Source organism: Pistacia vera, unplaced genomic scaffold (assembly GCF_008641045.1).
Source record: "Pistacia vera cultivar Batoury unplaced genomic scaffold, PisVer_v2 Contig333, whole genome shotgun sequence".
NCBI lineage: Eukaryota > Viridiplantae > Streptophyta > Magnoliopsida > Sapindales > Anacardiaceae > Pistacia > Pistacia vera.
In genome coordinates, this window is record NW_022196150.1 from 96,106 (window position 1) to 113,026 (window position 16,921).

Below are 16,921 nucleotides of genomic sequence, written 5' to 3' on the forward strand. Positions count from 1 at the left end.
TCTAAAACCCGGCCTGGCCCGACTGGTTTAACCGGTTAGATTTGGACCCGGGGTCTTCTCCGAGTCGGGTTACTACTTTCAATAGTTCTCCAAATCCCTAACCTGATCACCGGCGAACGAAAGGCAACCTAGTGGGTTAGAGGGGTTTTGTAGAGTGGAGTTCGTAGATTCAAGGGGTGGTGTTGGATTGAATTTTGGACGTCGGAATCAGCTGGAATGTAGTAAGAAAAATCAACCCAATCACGGCGATATATGCAAGTCATGAGAGACTATCAAGTGCCGAGATTAGAGAGATTTTGTAGAGTGGAGGTCGGTGGTTCAAGTGGTGGTATAGGATTGAATTTCGGCCGTCAAAATCAGCTAGAATTTGGTTGGGAAAAGCAAAACTCTAACTGTCCAAGGGTGTGTTTGCTGGATTTCAAAGTTGTAGGGACTGATCGATTTATCAGGGGTGTATTTGTTAGATTTTATACTTGTTGGATCACCGCTTAGTCCGCTGGTTTAACTGGTTTAACCAGTCAACCCGGGACTCGGGACCCAGACCCTTGGTCGGGTGACACCCCGAGTCAGGTTTCTAAACACTGATATATCCATTAAAAATTGCAATATCAATGTTTTATCAAATCCAACGAGCCTTGTGCAAATTATATATTTTTTTTTGTTTAGTGTTGCACAAAAACAAAATGATTTTATTTATTTTCATTTGCTTTCTAAAATAACCAATTTTTGATGTTCTTTTCTACATGATGTTAGTAAATTCAAATACTATCAATTGTTTTGTTTCCCAATATTTCTTACTAAAAAACTGAGAAAATAAATATTAAATATTGCCATGACCTAAGGTAAGCATCCATTATTGATATATCAATAATTAAAAGCATATTTTGGTCAAATATTTTTAATTTGATCCAAATATAATAGTAAGATCACAATGAATGCTATGAATTTCATAAAACATTGAAATATTTATTCATAGGTTATATATTATGGTTTAACTTGGAAATACTTCTTTTTTGTGTTAGCTCTATAAAGTATTTATTGGCTTTAAAACATAACCACCCCTCAGGTTTAGTGTAAGCGAACTAGACCCACAGGTTTAAACAAATAACATTACAAATCCAAACATTATAATATAATGATATTTTCATCCAAAATAACCACCGGTAGTCTAATCGTTATCTAATACACAAAATTTGACAAAAAGATATAAAAATCCTTTTGTCTTATCTAATTATAAATAAAATATAAAAAATTAATTAAATACAATAAATATAAAAAATCCGAAAAATGTTTGTCATAAAATATTTCTTATAATGTCAATTAAAACAACACCCATTTGTATTGAACATCTTTATTAAATTGAAATTATATTTTAACTTGGAGTAACTTACAGTCAAGATTATGTAAATATCAAAACCAACTTAATTGTTGGTTTTGGAGAATTTAACATTATAATATCTTTCTGCAGAGGAAGCGAAAGACATTACTTATGAGTAAACAACTTTTTCCCCACCCAAGGTTTGCCTTATCAACACTTTCTCACCCAAGTTTCAAAATATCACTTTCCCACTTAAAGTTTATATTTTGTTAATACCCAAGATACACTTTACTTTCTCAACCGGCGTTCGATAAGTTACTAAGAGCCAAGGTGAGAGGGGTTTGGTAGAGTGGAGGCCGATGGATTGAATGGTGGTGATTTGTTGAATATTCGCTGCCCGTATCAGCCAAAAATCAGCTAAGAACAGAAAATCTTAGTTTTGCAGTGACTGACAATCGGCAAGAAATTAAGTATTTGAGTGAGAGAGATTTTGTAGAGAGAAGGCTTAACTTTCAAATGATGGTGACAGCGACAATAGGCTAAAATCAGCTTTGAGTAGCAACAAAATATTAACGTTGAGTGAAAAAATGGTATTTTAAAATTTTTTGGGTAGGAAAGTGTCATTAAGGCAAACCTTGGGTGGGAAAAAGTCGTTTACTCATTACTTATATATATTGGGTTGATTGAATGCATCTTAAATTATCATACGAAATATCTTCATCACCTGTGAATCTTGAATATGAAAATCTAGTGTTAATAAAATGAAAACCCACAAACATTTGTCCTTTCCACCACAACAATAATTGAAATGTGACAACTTTCACATATATATCAATAATTGTAGTATCTATCAATCTCTCATTTGTATTATAGCCAACAAACATTTGTATTATAGCCAACAAACATGTTGTTCTATATTGGCCAATAGGATACAACCCCAAATTCAATGTGATATATTTGAGAAAAGATGGAGTGGCGCCTATTCATCGTCTTCACAAAAGCTTACGACAAAAATAAATGGAGTCCTTTTTGTTGTTTTTCCGTTTGGTTTATCAAATGTTCGAATGGACTGTTTTTGAGAACGACTCTAGAATTGATATAATATAATATGCATTGACAAATTGGTGTTTTGGTGTTATCCTCACATCACAAGTACTCTCTTTATAGTGGCATATATTATGCATTGAAAACTATATTATTATATATAACTAATTAAGTACTGAAATTCATAAGAGATTTCCAATCTTGGCTGCCACTACAGTACGGGAAATTCCCAGCATTTAATATTGTCCATGCGAGCTCTACACAGGAGCTCAATTTTGTACTATAATAAAGATTATACAAATAATCAAGGCTGAACAAAACATTTTCCCACCTGAAGTTTGCCCTAAAGAGAGTTTCGTACTTAAAAAATTTGAAAACTACGATTACCCACCATATAATGTATGAGGCTTAAAATATAAGTAGTTATGAGTTTATTAATAGATGGATGATGTGAATGAAAAGAAAGGCGATCACATCATGTTTAAAGGGAACTACTTTTAGGCTTGAGCAAATGAATGAAACGTTTATCCAAGAGTACAAATATGAGCCACATTCACCCGTTTTCTCCTTTATGGTACATTCATATCCTGTAGCCCTTTGAAAGCAAAACCAGAGCCACCAGATTTACTTTTCATTTTCATTTTCATGTTCTGTGGTCATTTCTCTGGCCACCCTTTCGGACTTGGTGAGTTGGTGAGATCAAACAGACAGATGTGATATTGTACCCTGTACATGGATTGTAACACCAGTAAGACATGGCCAGAAATGTAAAAAAGAAACCAAATAAAATCTCGTGTCTTCAACGTTTCTAAATATTCGAAAACCCTATATATAAAATTTCACTGAATCTGACCCATGATTACACAGACCGTACCAGCTAAAATACACCCTTTTCAACACAAGAAAAATGCAAATCTCTCATAAGTCAGTATGGAACTTGATTTAGATTTTCTTTGGCTGATTTTGTGTAAAAAGGGGAGAAGTATTATGTGGTTTTTTTGTTCCCTTATTTATTGAAAGTGAATAAAGGAGGTAAATCTTTCTATTCGATTTAATTGGAGTAGCTGACAGAAAAGGCATTTAGAGACCGGATTATAGTTACTTTTACTGATAGCTGACATTAAAATTAGGCATTAAATTTAGAGACTAGATTACTTTTGCTGAGCATTGAAAAACCTGACTAATGCAGATTTTGTAAATGGCTACAGAGCTCAGGCGAAGAGATAAAAAGAAGTTAGGGTTTCTTCATTTTTTGAAGGGATTATATATATAGGTACATAGTTCAATTAGATTATTTCTTCATACGATATAGTTAAATACCAAATACGTATATGTTAACACCTCATCACTCCGTAGTCCGTACTATCTTTAGTTCGGCAGGGGGAGAGAGACAGATTGGGCTCTTCATTTTGGGGTTTGGGAAGAGAAAAAAGATAAGTAAAAGAAAGGTCCTAAACGACAAAATGTCCCAATACCCAACTGGTAGGCGACCCTGCAAGAGAGTGAACGGACACAAACACAAAGAGCTCTTCTTCTTTTGGGTGCCAAAGCTTTACAAAATAATGAATCTCGACTCAATGCACAAGTACTAACCCCAGAAAACGCTTTTAAGTACTCGATGTACCACAAACAGCGCCATTCATGTGTGTTGTTGGTTTAAAGAGGTAAGTCTATCAAGAATCCTCCTTCATATTAGCCCTCCTTAAAGGGAAAGTTTTTCCAAATTGAATCAATTAGAGAGATGGGAATAATGTTATTCGTTTTTGGTTGGTTTAAATGGCCGCTGTCCTACTACCCTTTGAAGACAAGAAAGAAGAAGAAACCGTACAACTTTCTTGACTCAGATTGAGCATGCTCATCATGCTATCATGCTATGGAAGAAGCTATCTTTATACACAGAAATTTTGTCTTTTTTTGGAAATTACCTGCAGGTTGTAACGCCTGTTCAATATCAGTTGAAAGCTCAGAAACCTAGTTTTATATAGCCCACTCAAAATTAATGGTAGCCTTAAACCCTAGCTCTAGCTAGACACTTGATTTCTTGTCTAAATTGAGGGGTATATTGAAAAGGTTGCCCATCAGTCCCTACCATTGTTGTGCTCCCGCATTTAATGGCACAAAGCTATGTCTTTTACCACACAAATTTAATCATTTCTATATGGATTCATCCCACTTCTTTCCTTTCAGCTCTCTCCATCTCAATTTTGCCCTAAAAATGCTGTGAAAAGATACAAAACTATTTTGTCCCCAACAAATGCCATGTAGCTACTGGCTTTTATCTAATCAAATTCTTTCTAATCTATTCCTTCTCTCTCTCTCTAGAACTGTTGGTTCATACAAGGCTGCCCTGAATCTTAGTATTAATACCTCATTTCGCCAATGGAGTTTTCTTCATCAGTTTAGAGAAGCTAGGGCTTGTACTGTCAGTTTTTCTGGGTAAAAATGTTCTCTTCCACCACCAGCATCAACCATTTTACAAACTTTTCTTCCTCTTACCACCATTTTCCTTCTCTATTTTCTGGCCACGACACCAACAACGTTTTGCTTAACTACCAGCACGATCCACTCACTGGTGTACTGTTCCCCGCAAATCCTCGGACGACTGAATCTTTCACTGACATGCCCTTTTCAGCCAATGCTACTATGGGAAGACAAGATATCGACTGCCTCAACTCAGAATGTTATGATCCTTCAAATTTTATGGGAACCTGCAAGAGGCCGGCTGCAAGGAAAGATCGGCACAGCAAGATTTACACCGCTCAAGGTTACAGAGATCGGAGAGTGAGACTCTCCATTGACATTGCTCGCGAGTTCTTTGATCTTCAAGACACGCTAGGGTTTGACAAAGCGAGCAAAACGCTAGAGTGGCTGCTAATGAAATCAAGAAATGCCATCCACGAACAAAAAATAAAGAAGAAAAACAACAATGAAGAAATAGAGAGGACTGGTTCCAAAAGTAAGACACCTGTGGGAGTTTCTGAAGAGAAAGAGACTGAAAAGGTGCCTCAGAAAGATGCATTTATTCTTCCAAAGGAAATCAGGGACAAGAATAGGGCGAGGGCGAGGCAAAGGACTAAAGAAAAGATGTGCACTAGAAAGATCCATGAGTGTCAAAAAGGTTCCAACACAAGCTCCCAAATCTTGACCCAATTGAAGTCCTTCACCCAATTCAAAGCTTCAGAGTCAAACATGGCGTCCTCCTCCAAGGATGCTGCGCATGAAGCTGAAGAACCTACTCTCCATGTACCGGTTTTCGAGGACTCCGTTGCATTGAAAAGGAAGCTGAATTTATCTTCAATTTTTGCTTCTCAGCAAAATCTTGGAATGTCAAAAGATGCAAGCTGCAGTGCAACCAACTATAATCACAATTTAACTCAAAATTTGGACATCAATAGTGCAATCCCTCACTCTACCTTTCGTGCTATTACCAACATGAATCTGTCTGCAGGTATATATGTTGAGAGAATGAGTGCATATAAATTTTTCTCAAATTTCCGGATAATATAATATCCCTTAGATATATATTCATTTTCTATCTCAATTTCAGGACTTCAAATTTATGGCAAAATCTGGGAGGCACGCAACAGAGAGAGTCAATACTGATCGGTGCATGAACTTTTAAAGGTGTCCTGTTAGTTTGTTTAAGTTTGTTGTACGAAAGTCAGGGTATCCTGGATGCTAGCTGAAGTTTATCTTTTCAATTCTCTGAATTTGTGTTGTGTTGGAACTAGAATCAAGTACTTTCTCTATGTTTTATAATATTCATTTTTGTTTCGTTAATTTTTCTTTGATTAATTGTTGGGATGATTGTTGATGGCAAGCAAATAGTAACTCAAAGTTACAACATTAGACTAAAATCAAGTACACACTACTGCTTTTAATGAACATTTCATATTATATGTTTAATGCCGACACTTATGAGATTATTCACAAAGAAGATTTACTGACAACAAAAGGCTAATTCTCATGTTTAAATTCAGAGGAAACTCAAGAATTTTCAAGCAGCTGTATATCACCTCAACATATTGTTTGTAGAAAAAATGTGTGAAAAGGAAGAAATTTGGCACTTCAACTGATGAGGACACTTAAAAATTTCCAAAAACCCATGTATATGTGTTAAAAAATTCACGAATATGATGTTAAGCATGAGACCTATCGCTAGAGCATTGAGTAAATCTACTGTATTTGACAATTTAACCTCAGATCAAGTGCTGTATAAGAGGCTCTGAGGAATTTAGTTGAACTGATCCATAGAGCCTCATTCTTTAATACTATCAATGGATTCCATGTATGTTTTATTTTTATGTAAACATGATATTAGAGATGTAAGCATGTATATGGAACAGGTAGAATAGATGTGGTTCCAGATTATGTCTTTTTCATGACTATGATTTATTTCTTTCATTTACCTTAAAGCTTTGGATCACTGCAATTTGGGGATATTCATATGCTTGAGCTTGCTCATTGCAGTTTAGCTTATTCATCATCACCAGCAGATTGTTGTTCCTGTACTAGTACAAATCATTCACTAATTATAAGCAATTTGACTATTGGATTCATTAGAAAATGAGATAAATTTAATAAAAAGTTCAAGGAGCTTCACAATAATTCTTCTCTGGAAACCAGAGAGCATATATAGATAATATTTGAATATAACTTGCGCAGACAGACCGCACTCATGCACATTAATTTCTTTCTAATATTGACAAATGTGCAGTCAGTTTAAGAAAAAACAGTATTGGATAGGGATTAGATGCATAAACTTTGAATCCAAAATACAAACTCCATATATTTTGCTATATTCTATTTCACTGGATTTTGGAGGAAAAAGTGAGCACATATCTTTTGAATTTTGAAACTAGCAAGATGTTTTGGTCAAGTCTGAAGTTTACTATAATCTGTAAAACCGTGGTATATGGTCCTTTCAAGTCTTGAAATTGATTTAAAATTTTGACCATAGTTTGTGTTTTAATGTTTGAAAACATTAATTAAACAGATTAAACATGTTTAAGTTGAACTTTATATCCTCTAATGCCTCTACTTCAACATTACAAAAAAGTTAGACGAATAGCCACTCATAACCATGACGGAGCATGATCTATATATATAGAACATATATAGCACTTCACTATGAGATTCTAATTAAACTGAATATATGTTATTACGTCTTAATTTCTATAGAACTGTTGGCCCTCGAAGACCAACATTATTTTTTATTTCTTTTGTTTAAGTTTTGTATTCCTTTTGATTGTGCTATTGGTAGTGATTGCTAAGTTTAATTCTTTTGTGTACTTGGTTTGCTAGAGTATAAATAGACTTGACTATTATTTTCTGGGTTTGGCTACTGTTTGTTGATATTTTTTTGGGTTGAGTCTTGAGTGTTGTTGCTGTTATTGTTGTGGTTTGATTGAGTATTGGAAGGTATCTATCAAATGGTATCAGAGCGATTTAGTTGTGGGATGGTTGGTACGAGAATGGAAGTTAGAATAGAAAATGTTGAGAGGGAAGTGTCAAAACTTGGAAGAGATATTGATGTTGTTTGGGATGGTTTGATGGAAATATGAGCTTGGATGAGAAGTAAAGATGAAGAAGAAGTAAGGCGAAGAGGTAGAGGGGAATTGTCGGAAGTTCCAGAGTCATTGGGAACTACTCACAATCAGAATCTGGGAAGTCAAACAGAGGTAGGAAGGAACAATGCTTTGGGGCAGCTAGGCGTGGTGGAGGTAGATCAGAGAAAGTTTGAGGTTGTCTCAGCCCCGTTAAGTGAAGAAGAAGAAGATATTTTGAGGGATTCTTTTGTAAATGGGCTGAAATATGAAATTAAGATTTGGCCTGGAAAACAATAGAAAGTAAATGGGCTGGGGCACACAATTGGACTAGACGAACTTGGGTTAAGGGCCCACTTCTTTTATAATAGGCCAAACGACTTTAGCAAGACCCAATCCACTCTTAATAACCCGAGACCTACAGTTACTTCTTCGATTGTGCAATGGTATTGGCAGGAAGAACCACTTGGTGCCACGAGGCCACCGGATTCCAAAGCCCAAGTACTGCACCGAACCGACAAGCCGATTACAACTTCTACCCATGACGAACAGCTACTTTCCGACGAATGACAGAAATTGATGTACTTAGAGGGGGAAATTTACAGGAACTATTTGCTTCTAAGGTTGTAATCGATGTCATAGTGTGCTGGAGATGTGGATACAATGTACTTTATGATGGTTTGTTCATATCAGGTGAATCCTTGAAGTTGGGTGATGGCTTAGCAACCATTGATGAACATAACCGTTTCCTCTTCTACGGTGCACAGGTGATTAAAGGGCATGGTCGCATGCTCACAAGGTTTATGGTTATGAACATAACATGGGATGAGATGATAAGCCAGGTTACTAACACTCCCAACCAGACCCCATTACTAGCTCAACTCGACAAGATGAGCATTGGCACATAGATTATTGGGCTTTCAATCTCAATTCTTATTCCATTACTGGTTTTCCTACATTTTGAGCTCAGAAAGCAAAAGCATCATCCTAGGATGCCGAACATCAAAGAGAAACCAACTTCGAGCAAGGACTAAATGGAGGCTATCAAGAGGATTATCTTCAAACCAAGTGGTAAGGAAGTTTGGATTGGCGAAGGACTCATCAATGAAGATTCCATGATAGATGAGCATGTTATTGATGCTCTGTGCAAAAGAATCAGCATATCCTTTATGATGCCACAGGGTCCCAGTAACTCAACTTAATATTGGCTCCTTTCCAAGGCTACATTGAAGTTGGGAGCAAAAAAAGAGACTAATAAGCAAAGTTACACCATTGTTGATGTCAGAAATCTTAGCTTCACGGAAGAGGAAAGCAGAATATTGATGAGGGAGAATGGAGATAAGGAAAACCATATGTGGTTGCATTACAGAGGACCTACAAAAGTGATATTACCCATGTATTCTTGCAACTTTGATAGTAAAGGGACAATGAATAACATGGATGAACAAAAAAAGTCAGATTTTGAGCGAGTTGTTAAGTGTATGCCATCTAAACAACTCAAAATTATGGCAATTGCTTATAATGCTTCATCATTTGAAGATAACAACTTAACACTGATTAGGCTACTTGGTCTAAAGCATATATGCTGGACAGAGACAAGAAAAGCAATAGAGGCTTGCAGAAAAATAGGTATTGGTGTCAAACTCATTTCAGAAGATAAAGTGGTGGATATGGAAGGCATAGGTCTTGATTTTGGATTGTTTTCTGACTCAGATATATTGGTACTTGAAGCTAAAGACTTTCGAAAGTTCACCGAAGAAAGAGGCTGGAATTGGTAGATAAAATTTATGTGATTGGGAACTTCCCCCTTTCTAACTAGGGTATTCTCATTCAGTGTTTGAAGCAGAAAGGCCACATGGTAGCAACGGTTGGAGTCAAAACAAATGAGACTCTAGCACTTAAAGAATCTAATGTGGGGATTGTTATAGGCACTTGGAGTAGTGAATTGGCTAGAGAGAGTTCGAAAATTATCATTTGGGATAGCGATTTCAGATCCTTGGTCACCATTTTTAGCTGTGGAAGATGTGCTTACGATAATATCCAAAATTATATCCAACTTGAGATCACCATTGTTATTTCAAAGTTATTGATAACCACTATCATACAGTTGCATTTGGGGGTACCTCAATTATAGCAATTCCCATTCCTCCACCTTGAGGACAAGGTGGTACTGCTTGGAGAGGGTATTGATGAGACCCCTAATATGCTGGTTTATGGTAGGAGACATAAAGGTGCGAAGTATAGGATTTTGGGTAGTTGGCAAGAAGGTTCTTTGTGCATAAGGTTTGTTTAGGAGGGACGGATGACATTAGGGGAATGGGTGATTGAGATGTCAGCAGAAGAAAAGGAGAGGCAGAGAGATTTGAGAGGATATTCATAAAAGAGAAAAGTATAGTGGGAGGTTGCTGGCCCTTGAAGTCAAGCACTATCTGGGAGGAGTTGGCCCCTAAAGACCAACATTATTTTTTATTTCTTTTGTTTAAGTTTTGTATTCCTTTTTATTGTGCTATTGGTAATGATTGCTAAGTTTAATTCTTCTGTGTACTTGGTTTGCTATAATATAAATAGACTTGACTATTATTTTCTGGGTTGAGTCTTGAGTGTTGATGATGTTATTGTTGTGGTTTGATTGAGTATTGGAAGGTATCTATCAAATGGTATCAGATATCTATCATAATGATACTTTACTTATTATAGATTCATCTATGTTATTAGACAGCATAAAAGATTCTTTACATATTCAATTAAAAGTAGTACTTCCCTTGGTATGACCTTCTGTCTCCTTCTTAGTTACTACTTTAGTTAAAAATGTGCATCCTAGGGTTTCTAGATCAAAACATTCTTTGTCTCAATCTGGAGTACATACACTTCTGTCTACTCATGTAATTTTACAGGAACCCAAATCTATTAGAGAAGCTTTGAAAATACCTGAATGCAAGGCTGTTATGGCAATAGAACATCAAGCTTTAATGAATAATAACACTTGGGAATTAATACCTTATGAAGATGGTATGAATGTAGTTGGTAGTAAATGGATGTTCAAAACAAAGCTAAACTCATATGGCTCTCTTCAAAAGTACAAGGTCTGGTTAGTTGCTAAAGGGTTTCAACAGATCCCAAGATGAGTTTACTTTGATGCCTTCTCACCAGTCATTAAGGTAGTAACCATTAGAATCATGTTATCCCTAGCTGTTCATCATAATTGGGAAATTCAGCAAAAAAATGTTAACATTGCTTTCTTGAATAGAGAGTTATCAGAAAAGGTGTTTATGCAGCCTCCTGAAGGATTCTCAACCAAAACAGGTGTGTAAACTGCATAAGACCTTATATGGTCTTAAACAAGCTCCAAGAAGTTGATTTGATAAATTGAAAAATGCTTTGTTAAATTGAGGTTTTGTCATTTCAACTTCTGATGCCAGTCTGTTCCTTTACAAATAAGGGTCTCAAATGGTTTATCTTTTAGTATATGTAGATGACATCTTGTTAACAGGAAATAGTCCTCAAATTATATCCCAAGTAGTAAAAGATCTCAACAGGCAATTTGCTTTAAAACGTTAGGAGAAGTTCAATACTTTCTTGGTTTTGAGATGACTAGAAACTCTTCAGGATTGTTATTGACTCAAACCAAGTATGCTAAAGATTTACGCCTAAATGCCAATATGACAGATTACAATCCTTGTATAACACCTATGGCTACTGAAGCTAAACTAAGGAGAGAAGATGGTGAAATGTTTGATTAGCCAACTCTATATAGGAGTATCATTGGAGGTCTGCGGTATCTTGCCCTATCTAGACCAGATTTGAGTTTTGTTGTAAATGAGTTAAGCCAAATTCTTCAAGTCCCTACTATAGCTCATTGGACTACATGTAAAAGGGTTTTAAGATATGTTAAAGGAACTCTACAACATGGGATCTTGTTTACAAAAAGGGAACATTTTTCTGTTAAAGCATATGCTGATGCTGATTGGGCAAGTGATGTGAATGATAAGAAGTCAACCAATGGGAATTGTGTTTGCCTTGGAGGAAATTTGTTTCAATGGAATTCAAAGAAACAGAAAGTGGTTTCTTTATCATCTACAAAAGCATAATACAGATCCTTGAGTCAAGCTGCCACTGAACTTGTGTGGATTTAGCATTTGTTTAAAGAACTTGGGATTGAGATGAATAACACCCTTATGATTTGGTATGATAATATGAGTGCTGAGCCTTATCATCCAATCATGTACTCTATGCTAGAACCAAACATATAGAAATCAATATCCATTATGTTAGAGAATTGGTGGCCAAGAAAATCTTAAGTGTCCAATATGTGGCTTTTGAGTATCAAATCGTTGATATTCTCACCAAGGCACTTCCAGGTAATAGGTTTGGCATTTTAAGGGACAAGTTAAATGTTGTCTCTATTCTTCCTAGGTAATTGCATGCTGATTTAGTAAGCTAATCTGGTAATAGGTCATGTTGTATTTTGTAATGTGTGTAAGAAATTAAAGAAGATAACATTCTGTTGGTGTAGTTGTAACAGGAAGAATGTTGATATAGTACTAGAGTGAGTCTAATGAGAGTAATTTTTTTTTTTTTTTTTTTTTGGGTGAATATAATTGCAAACTTATTTGATATGTTGAGGTGTTGTGTATTATAGAGTCGTGCAAATTTTATTAACAACTGTAAGAGTACTATTGGTGTAGCATTGATGTAAGTCTGAAGAGATGATTTGCTTATAGTTGTAGTTATAGTGGGTGTGATGTTGATATAGTTTTGTGTGGTGTGATGTTCGGCAAATTTTATTGGTGGTAGCAGGTGCAGTATTGGTGTAATGTTGATGTAAGTCTAAAGAGGTTATTTGCTTCTGGTTATACTTGCAGTAAGTGTGATACTAATGTAGTGTTGACATAAGTATGAAGAAGTGACATGATAGTGATTGTAGTTACAACAGGTGCAGTATCTGAAGAAATGTTTAGTTTAAAGGGGAATATTGGACAAAGCAGGAATTGTTGATCTGAAAAGATGTTTAGTTTAAGGGGGAATATTGGACAGAGCTTACAACCTGGATCCTAGGGGACATTTGTAAAACTAGAAAGTTATAAGAGTGCATATGTTAACCTGGTATGGGTTAAATTGTGAAAAAAAAAGTTATGCAAAATGAACTGTTTTATGTTTTAAGAAACTATAAAAATGCAGTTGTCTTATCTTCTAAATCGGTTAAAGAAATACCTAAATTTTTTACATTTTACTTGCTCTTCTTCGAGTGTTCTACATTTTTTATTCTCTTGAAATTACTTTCATCCTTTGATTGGATTAGTCAAGAAAGACTCCTGCTTTGGACGTTACAAGGTAAGATGATGTTCATTTTTTGTTATTTTGATTAAAAATCTCTTCTTCTATCCTCCTTAATTGATAAAAGATCATGAGCTATGATGTCCTAGATTGTTTTTATCATTTTATGTGTGTAATTGACATAATTGTATGTTGAAATGACCTGGATTTACTTAATTTTGGATAATACGTTTTGATTTTTGTTGAGTTTAATAAATGTGTCTGAAATTGGAAGATAAAATTTAGAGAGAGATATTTGATGTTATTGTCAATGAAGCAATTATACAACGTTTTTGAATTATGAAAAACCATCGATGACAATTATAAAATTGATAATTTGGTATGTATAATTTTTAAAATTAAATTTTTAGATCACATTTTTTTATGCTTATTATGTCAGTATATATTTTATTATAAATTTATCAACTTAGATCTTTTGACCCCACTGACTAGAAATCCTGGCTACGCCCCTGGATACACATATGGATGCAAATGGTTTGAGCATGACATTGAGCCTATGGCTGCCTATGAAAGTGACAATGACTTCTTTTAGGCAAATGTCAATGTTGATCATATTGTAATTGAAACCAGTGTTTTGAAACCAACCCGAGGTGTCACCTAGCCAAAGGGTCGGGTCCCGGGTTGACCAGTCCTATCGGTGATCTAGTAAGTTTGAAATCTACAAACACACCCTTGATAAATACACATCAGCCCTTACAAGTTTGAAATCCAACAAACACAGCTTGTGATTTGGCCAAATGCAAACCGACGGTCTGGTTAGGCAGCGACAACACACCAAGGAGAGCGAATTTGGGAAGTTGGGCTCAGGCAAGGAGGGCGTATGACAGTCGTCACACGTGACTAGCATTACACTATTGCGACCGCACGATGGGGGCACAACAAGGCACCTTCTGATGTATTTAGGCATGTAGTGCCATGTTGTGAGTAGCCACCGTTGTGCATCGAGCAAGAATTTGCACAAAAGTTGGAAATAGAGCTTGCTTGCTATGGTTGGAACAAGGGGTGTGACCCACTAGGGGGTGGCCGTTGGTCAAGTGAGGGTGCAAGGTGAGTAGGAAGGGGTAAGGAGCGTCGGAAAGTGGTCAGAAATGGTCGACGGTCAAGTTAGGGATTTTTAAGTAGTGGATAGGAGTAACCTGACATGAAGAAGGCCTTGAGTCCTAATCTAACCGACCAAACCGACGGGGCGATCGGGGTTTAGAACACTAACTGAAACTCAGAATGTTGAAACAATTAAGCGTGATGTTATAATCGAAGAAACACTTCCAAGTCAAAAAGGGTTTGATTACTTATCTGATTACCAAAGTAATAGTGATGCCTATGAAATATTGGAATTATTACAAGCTCTTAAGATGAACACCTAGTGGCTAGAACGATTGATGACATGGAGCGATAACACATTGTAGCAAATGGAGAAGAAATCAAATTGGTAGTTATATATATGAATTCAGAAGAACAGTTATGCCATCAAGAAGGGTTTTGCATTAAATAGGTACAAGAAACTAGAGTTACTTGGTATTATGCCACTGAGGGGTGTACTTGGATCATCCATGCTTCACCAATGAGGGGAAAAATTGTTTTTTAGATAAAAAGCTTAAATGATCTTCATAATTGCCAGACACTTTGGGATAACCTAGAAGTAAATAGTTGTTGGATTGCTAACAAATTTGTTGATAAGATAGGGCAGAGTCCTATTATCCCGTTAATGATATGGCTTTAGACCTGAACTTTGTGCATAATATAGAAGTACGAAGAAGAAAGTTGTATAGGGAAAAATCGATAGCTTTGAAAATGGTTGGGGGTGATTATGCGAAATCTTATACAAGACTTCATGACTATGCCAACATCATCAAGTCAACAAACCTTGGATCCATTGTTTTGGTTGATGGATACACACTAGATCCACCTATTCCCTTACCTTCAATCAAATGTTCATTGGATTTTGAGCTTTAATTGTCAAATAAACTTCAAGCATTGTCAAATAAACTTTTAATGGCAAAATAGTATTTTTCATGGTCAAAGATGGTCACTCGTTCACTTTAACACCAAGAATAGACAATAGAGGGTCTGAGTGGCTATTAATGAACTTTCCCAAGGTAAAGTATTTTAACCCTCTAAAGAATCCAATGTAAAACTCCTAGGACCGGACAATCCCTAGCTCGACCAAAACTATAATCATCCATTTCTTCTTTATCTAGTTGGATATCGGGATTCTAACTTTACACCTTTAACTCTAATACCATATTAAGTTATCATTCCATTTTGAAGTTTAAATTAGTAGGTGAGAGCTTAGTATAATAAAATTCAACAATTCTCATTCAAACAAGATCTATGAGAAACCAACATTGGAACCTAGCTCTAGTTTGAATGTCAATTGTTAGAGGTTCATGTTTCCAACTCAAAATACTAGCATATTAGGAGTGATAACCTTCTTTGCAAATTGAAATCATAACCCATTAGTAATTTTAATCTGGGTAGCAAAGCGGATGCCAAAAAGATGAAGAAAAAAAAACCCTATCATGTAGCTTTTTTAGGACTAATATAATTAGAGTAAGTAAATAAAATTCTTAATTGAACTAAAATCCTTAACTATAAGTAAAATAAATCAAAATTAACAATATTAACCCCCTGTTTGCTTCACTCTTTTCAATTATATTTTTGTTATCCCATTTGGATTAAAAAACAAAATATGTTTTTGTTTACTTGTTGGGGTCACTTTTTCGAAAATCAATTCGAATCAACTAAGATTTTTTCTATTGAAAATGAAAAGTGGGTGGGACTTGTTATTTACTATCTTATTCTAACATTTTTCCAACTCTATTCAATTAAAAACAATTACATTTCACAATAAAAGTTTATAAATTAACAAAAACTCCTCCATCCACCCAAGCCATTACCAACCGCCAGCAATAACCACTGGCTATCGGTGCTAAAATGATGCACGACCGACTAGATCTGGCTGGTCGTGCACTGATATGGCCAAAAACGGCCAGATCTGGTTGTCATTGATGGTCAGATTTATCTGGTCGTTGACGACGACCATATTTTGGTCCTCATTGACAGCCAAATTTTGGCCGTTAACAACGGCCGGATATCTAGTTGTATATCTGGCTGTTTCTGACCAAATTTAGTCGGTCGTGTACCATTCCGATAACTGCCAGCTGTCGGTAGTTTTTGGAGGGTGGGAGTGTTTTTGTTAATTTATAATTTTTTATTGTGGGGGGTGTTTAGCTGAATTAACAAATATAAGGGGTTAAAATAATCTAAATGTTTTCAAAAAAATGTACCAAACAAAAAATTCTAATTTTTATCTAACTCTGATATAATTTTCAAATATTATACCAAACACATTCTCATAATCTTATCCTATTTGATTTAATCATATCCTATTATATTCATATAGTTTTTTAGAATAACATTTTTTCAAATAACCTACCAAAAAAGTTTTTCCAAATGATGAAGCCTAATTAAAATAGGAAAATAATCATTATTCAAAAAAAAAAAAAAAAAAATTAAATAACTCAAACTTGTCCTACATCATGGGAGAGAAATGAATGCAGTAATATGAAACAACAATGCTATAGACATCGACACTATGCACCGAATTGTTATACCGAATTACTTGTCCCGTGACTCAGACTAGCCATGTATCCCATGAACCAATATTTTACAAGTGAAC

The 16,921-nt window shown here is 35.5% G+C and overlaps 1 protein-coding gene across 1 annotated transcript; it reads left to right on the forward strand.

Moving 5' to 3' along the window:
- Positions 1 to 4,804: 4,804 nt before the first annotated feature.
- LOC116137739 (transcription factor CYCLOIDEA-like) lies at positions 4,805 to 7,926 on the forward strand. Its single transcript, XM_031423436.1, has 2 exons — positions 4,805 to 5,810; positions 7,784 to 7,926. The coding sequence occupies exons 1-2, from the start codon at positions 4,805 to 4,807 to the stop codon at positions 7,924 to 7,926; spliced, it is 1,149 nt and encodes a 382-aa protein (XP_031279296.1).
- The last annotated feature ends 8,995 nt before the right edge of the window (positions 7,927 to 16,921 follow it).

Excerpts from the sequence above, each read along its gene's own strand:
- LOC116137739 (XM_031423436.1), top strand. The coding sequence starts at position 4,805 with ATGTTCTCTTCCACCACCAGCATCAACCATTTTACAAACTTTTCTTCC. Across the intron at positions 5,811-7,783 it reads CAACATGAATCTGTCTGCAG|GTATCTATCAAATGGTATCA; the intron begins GTATATATGTTG and ends GAGTATTGGAAG.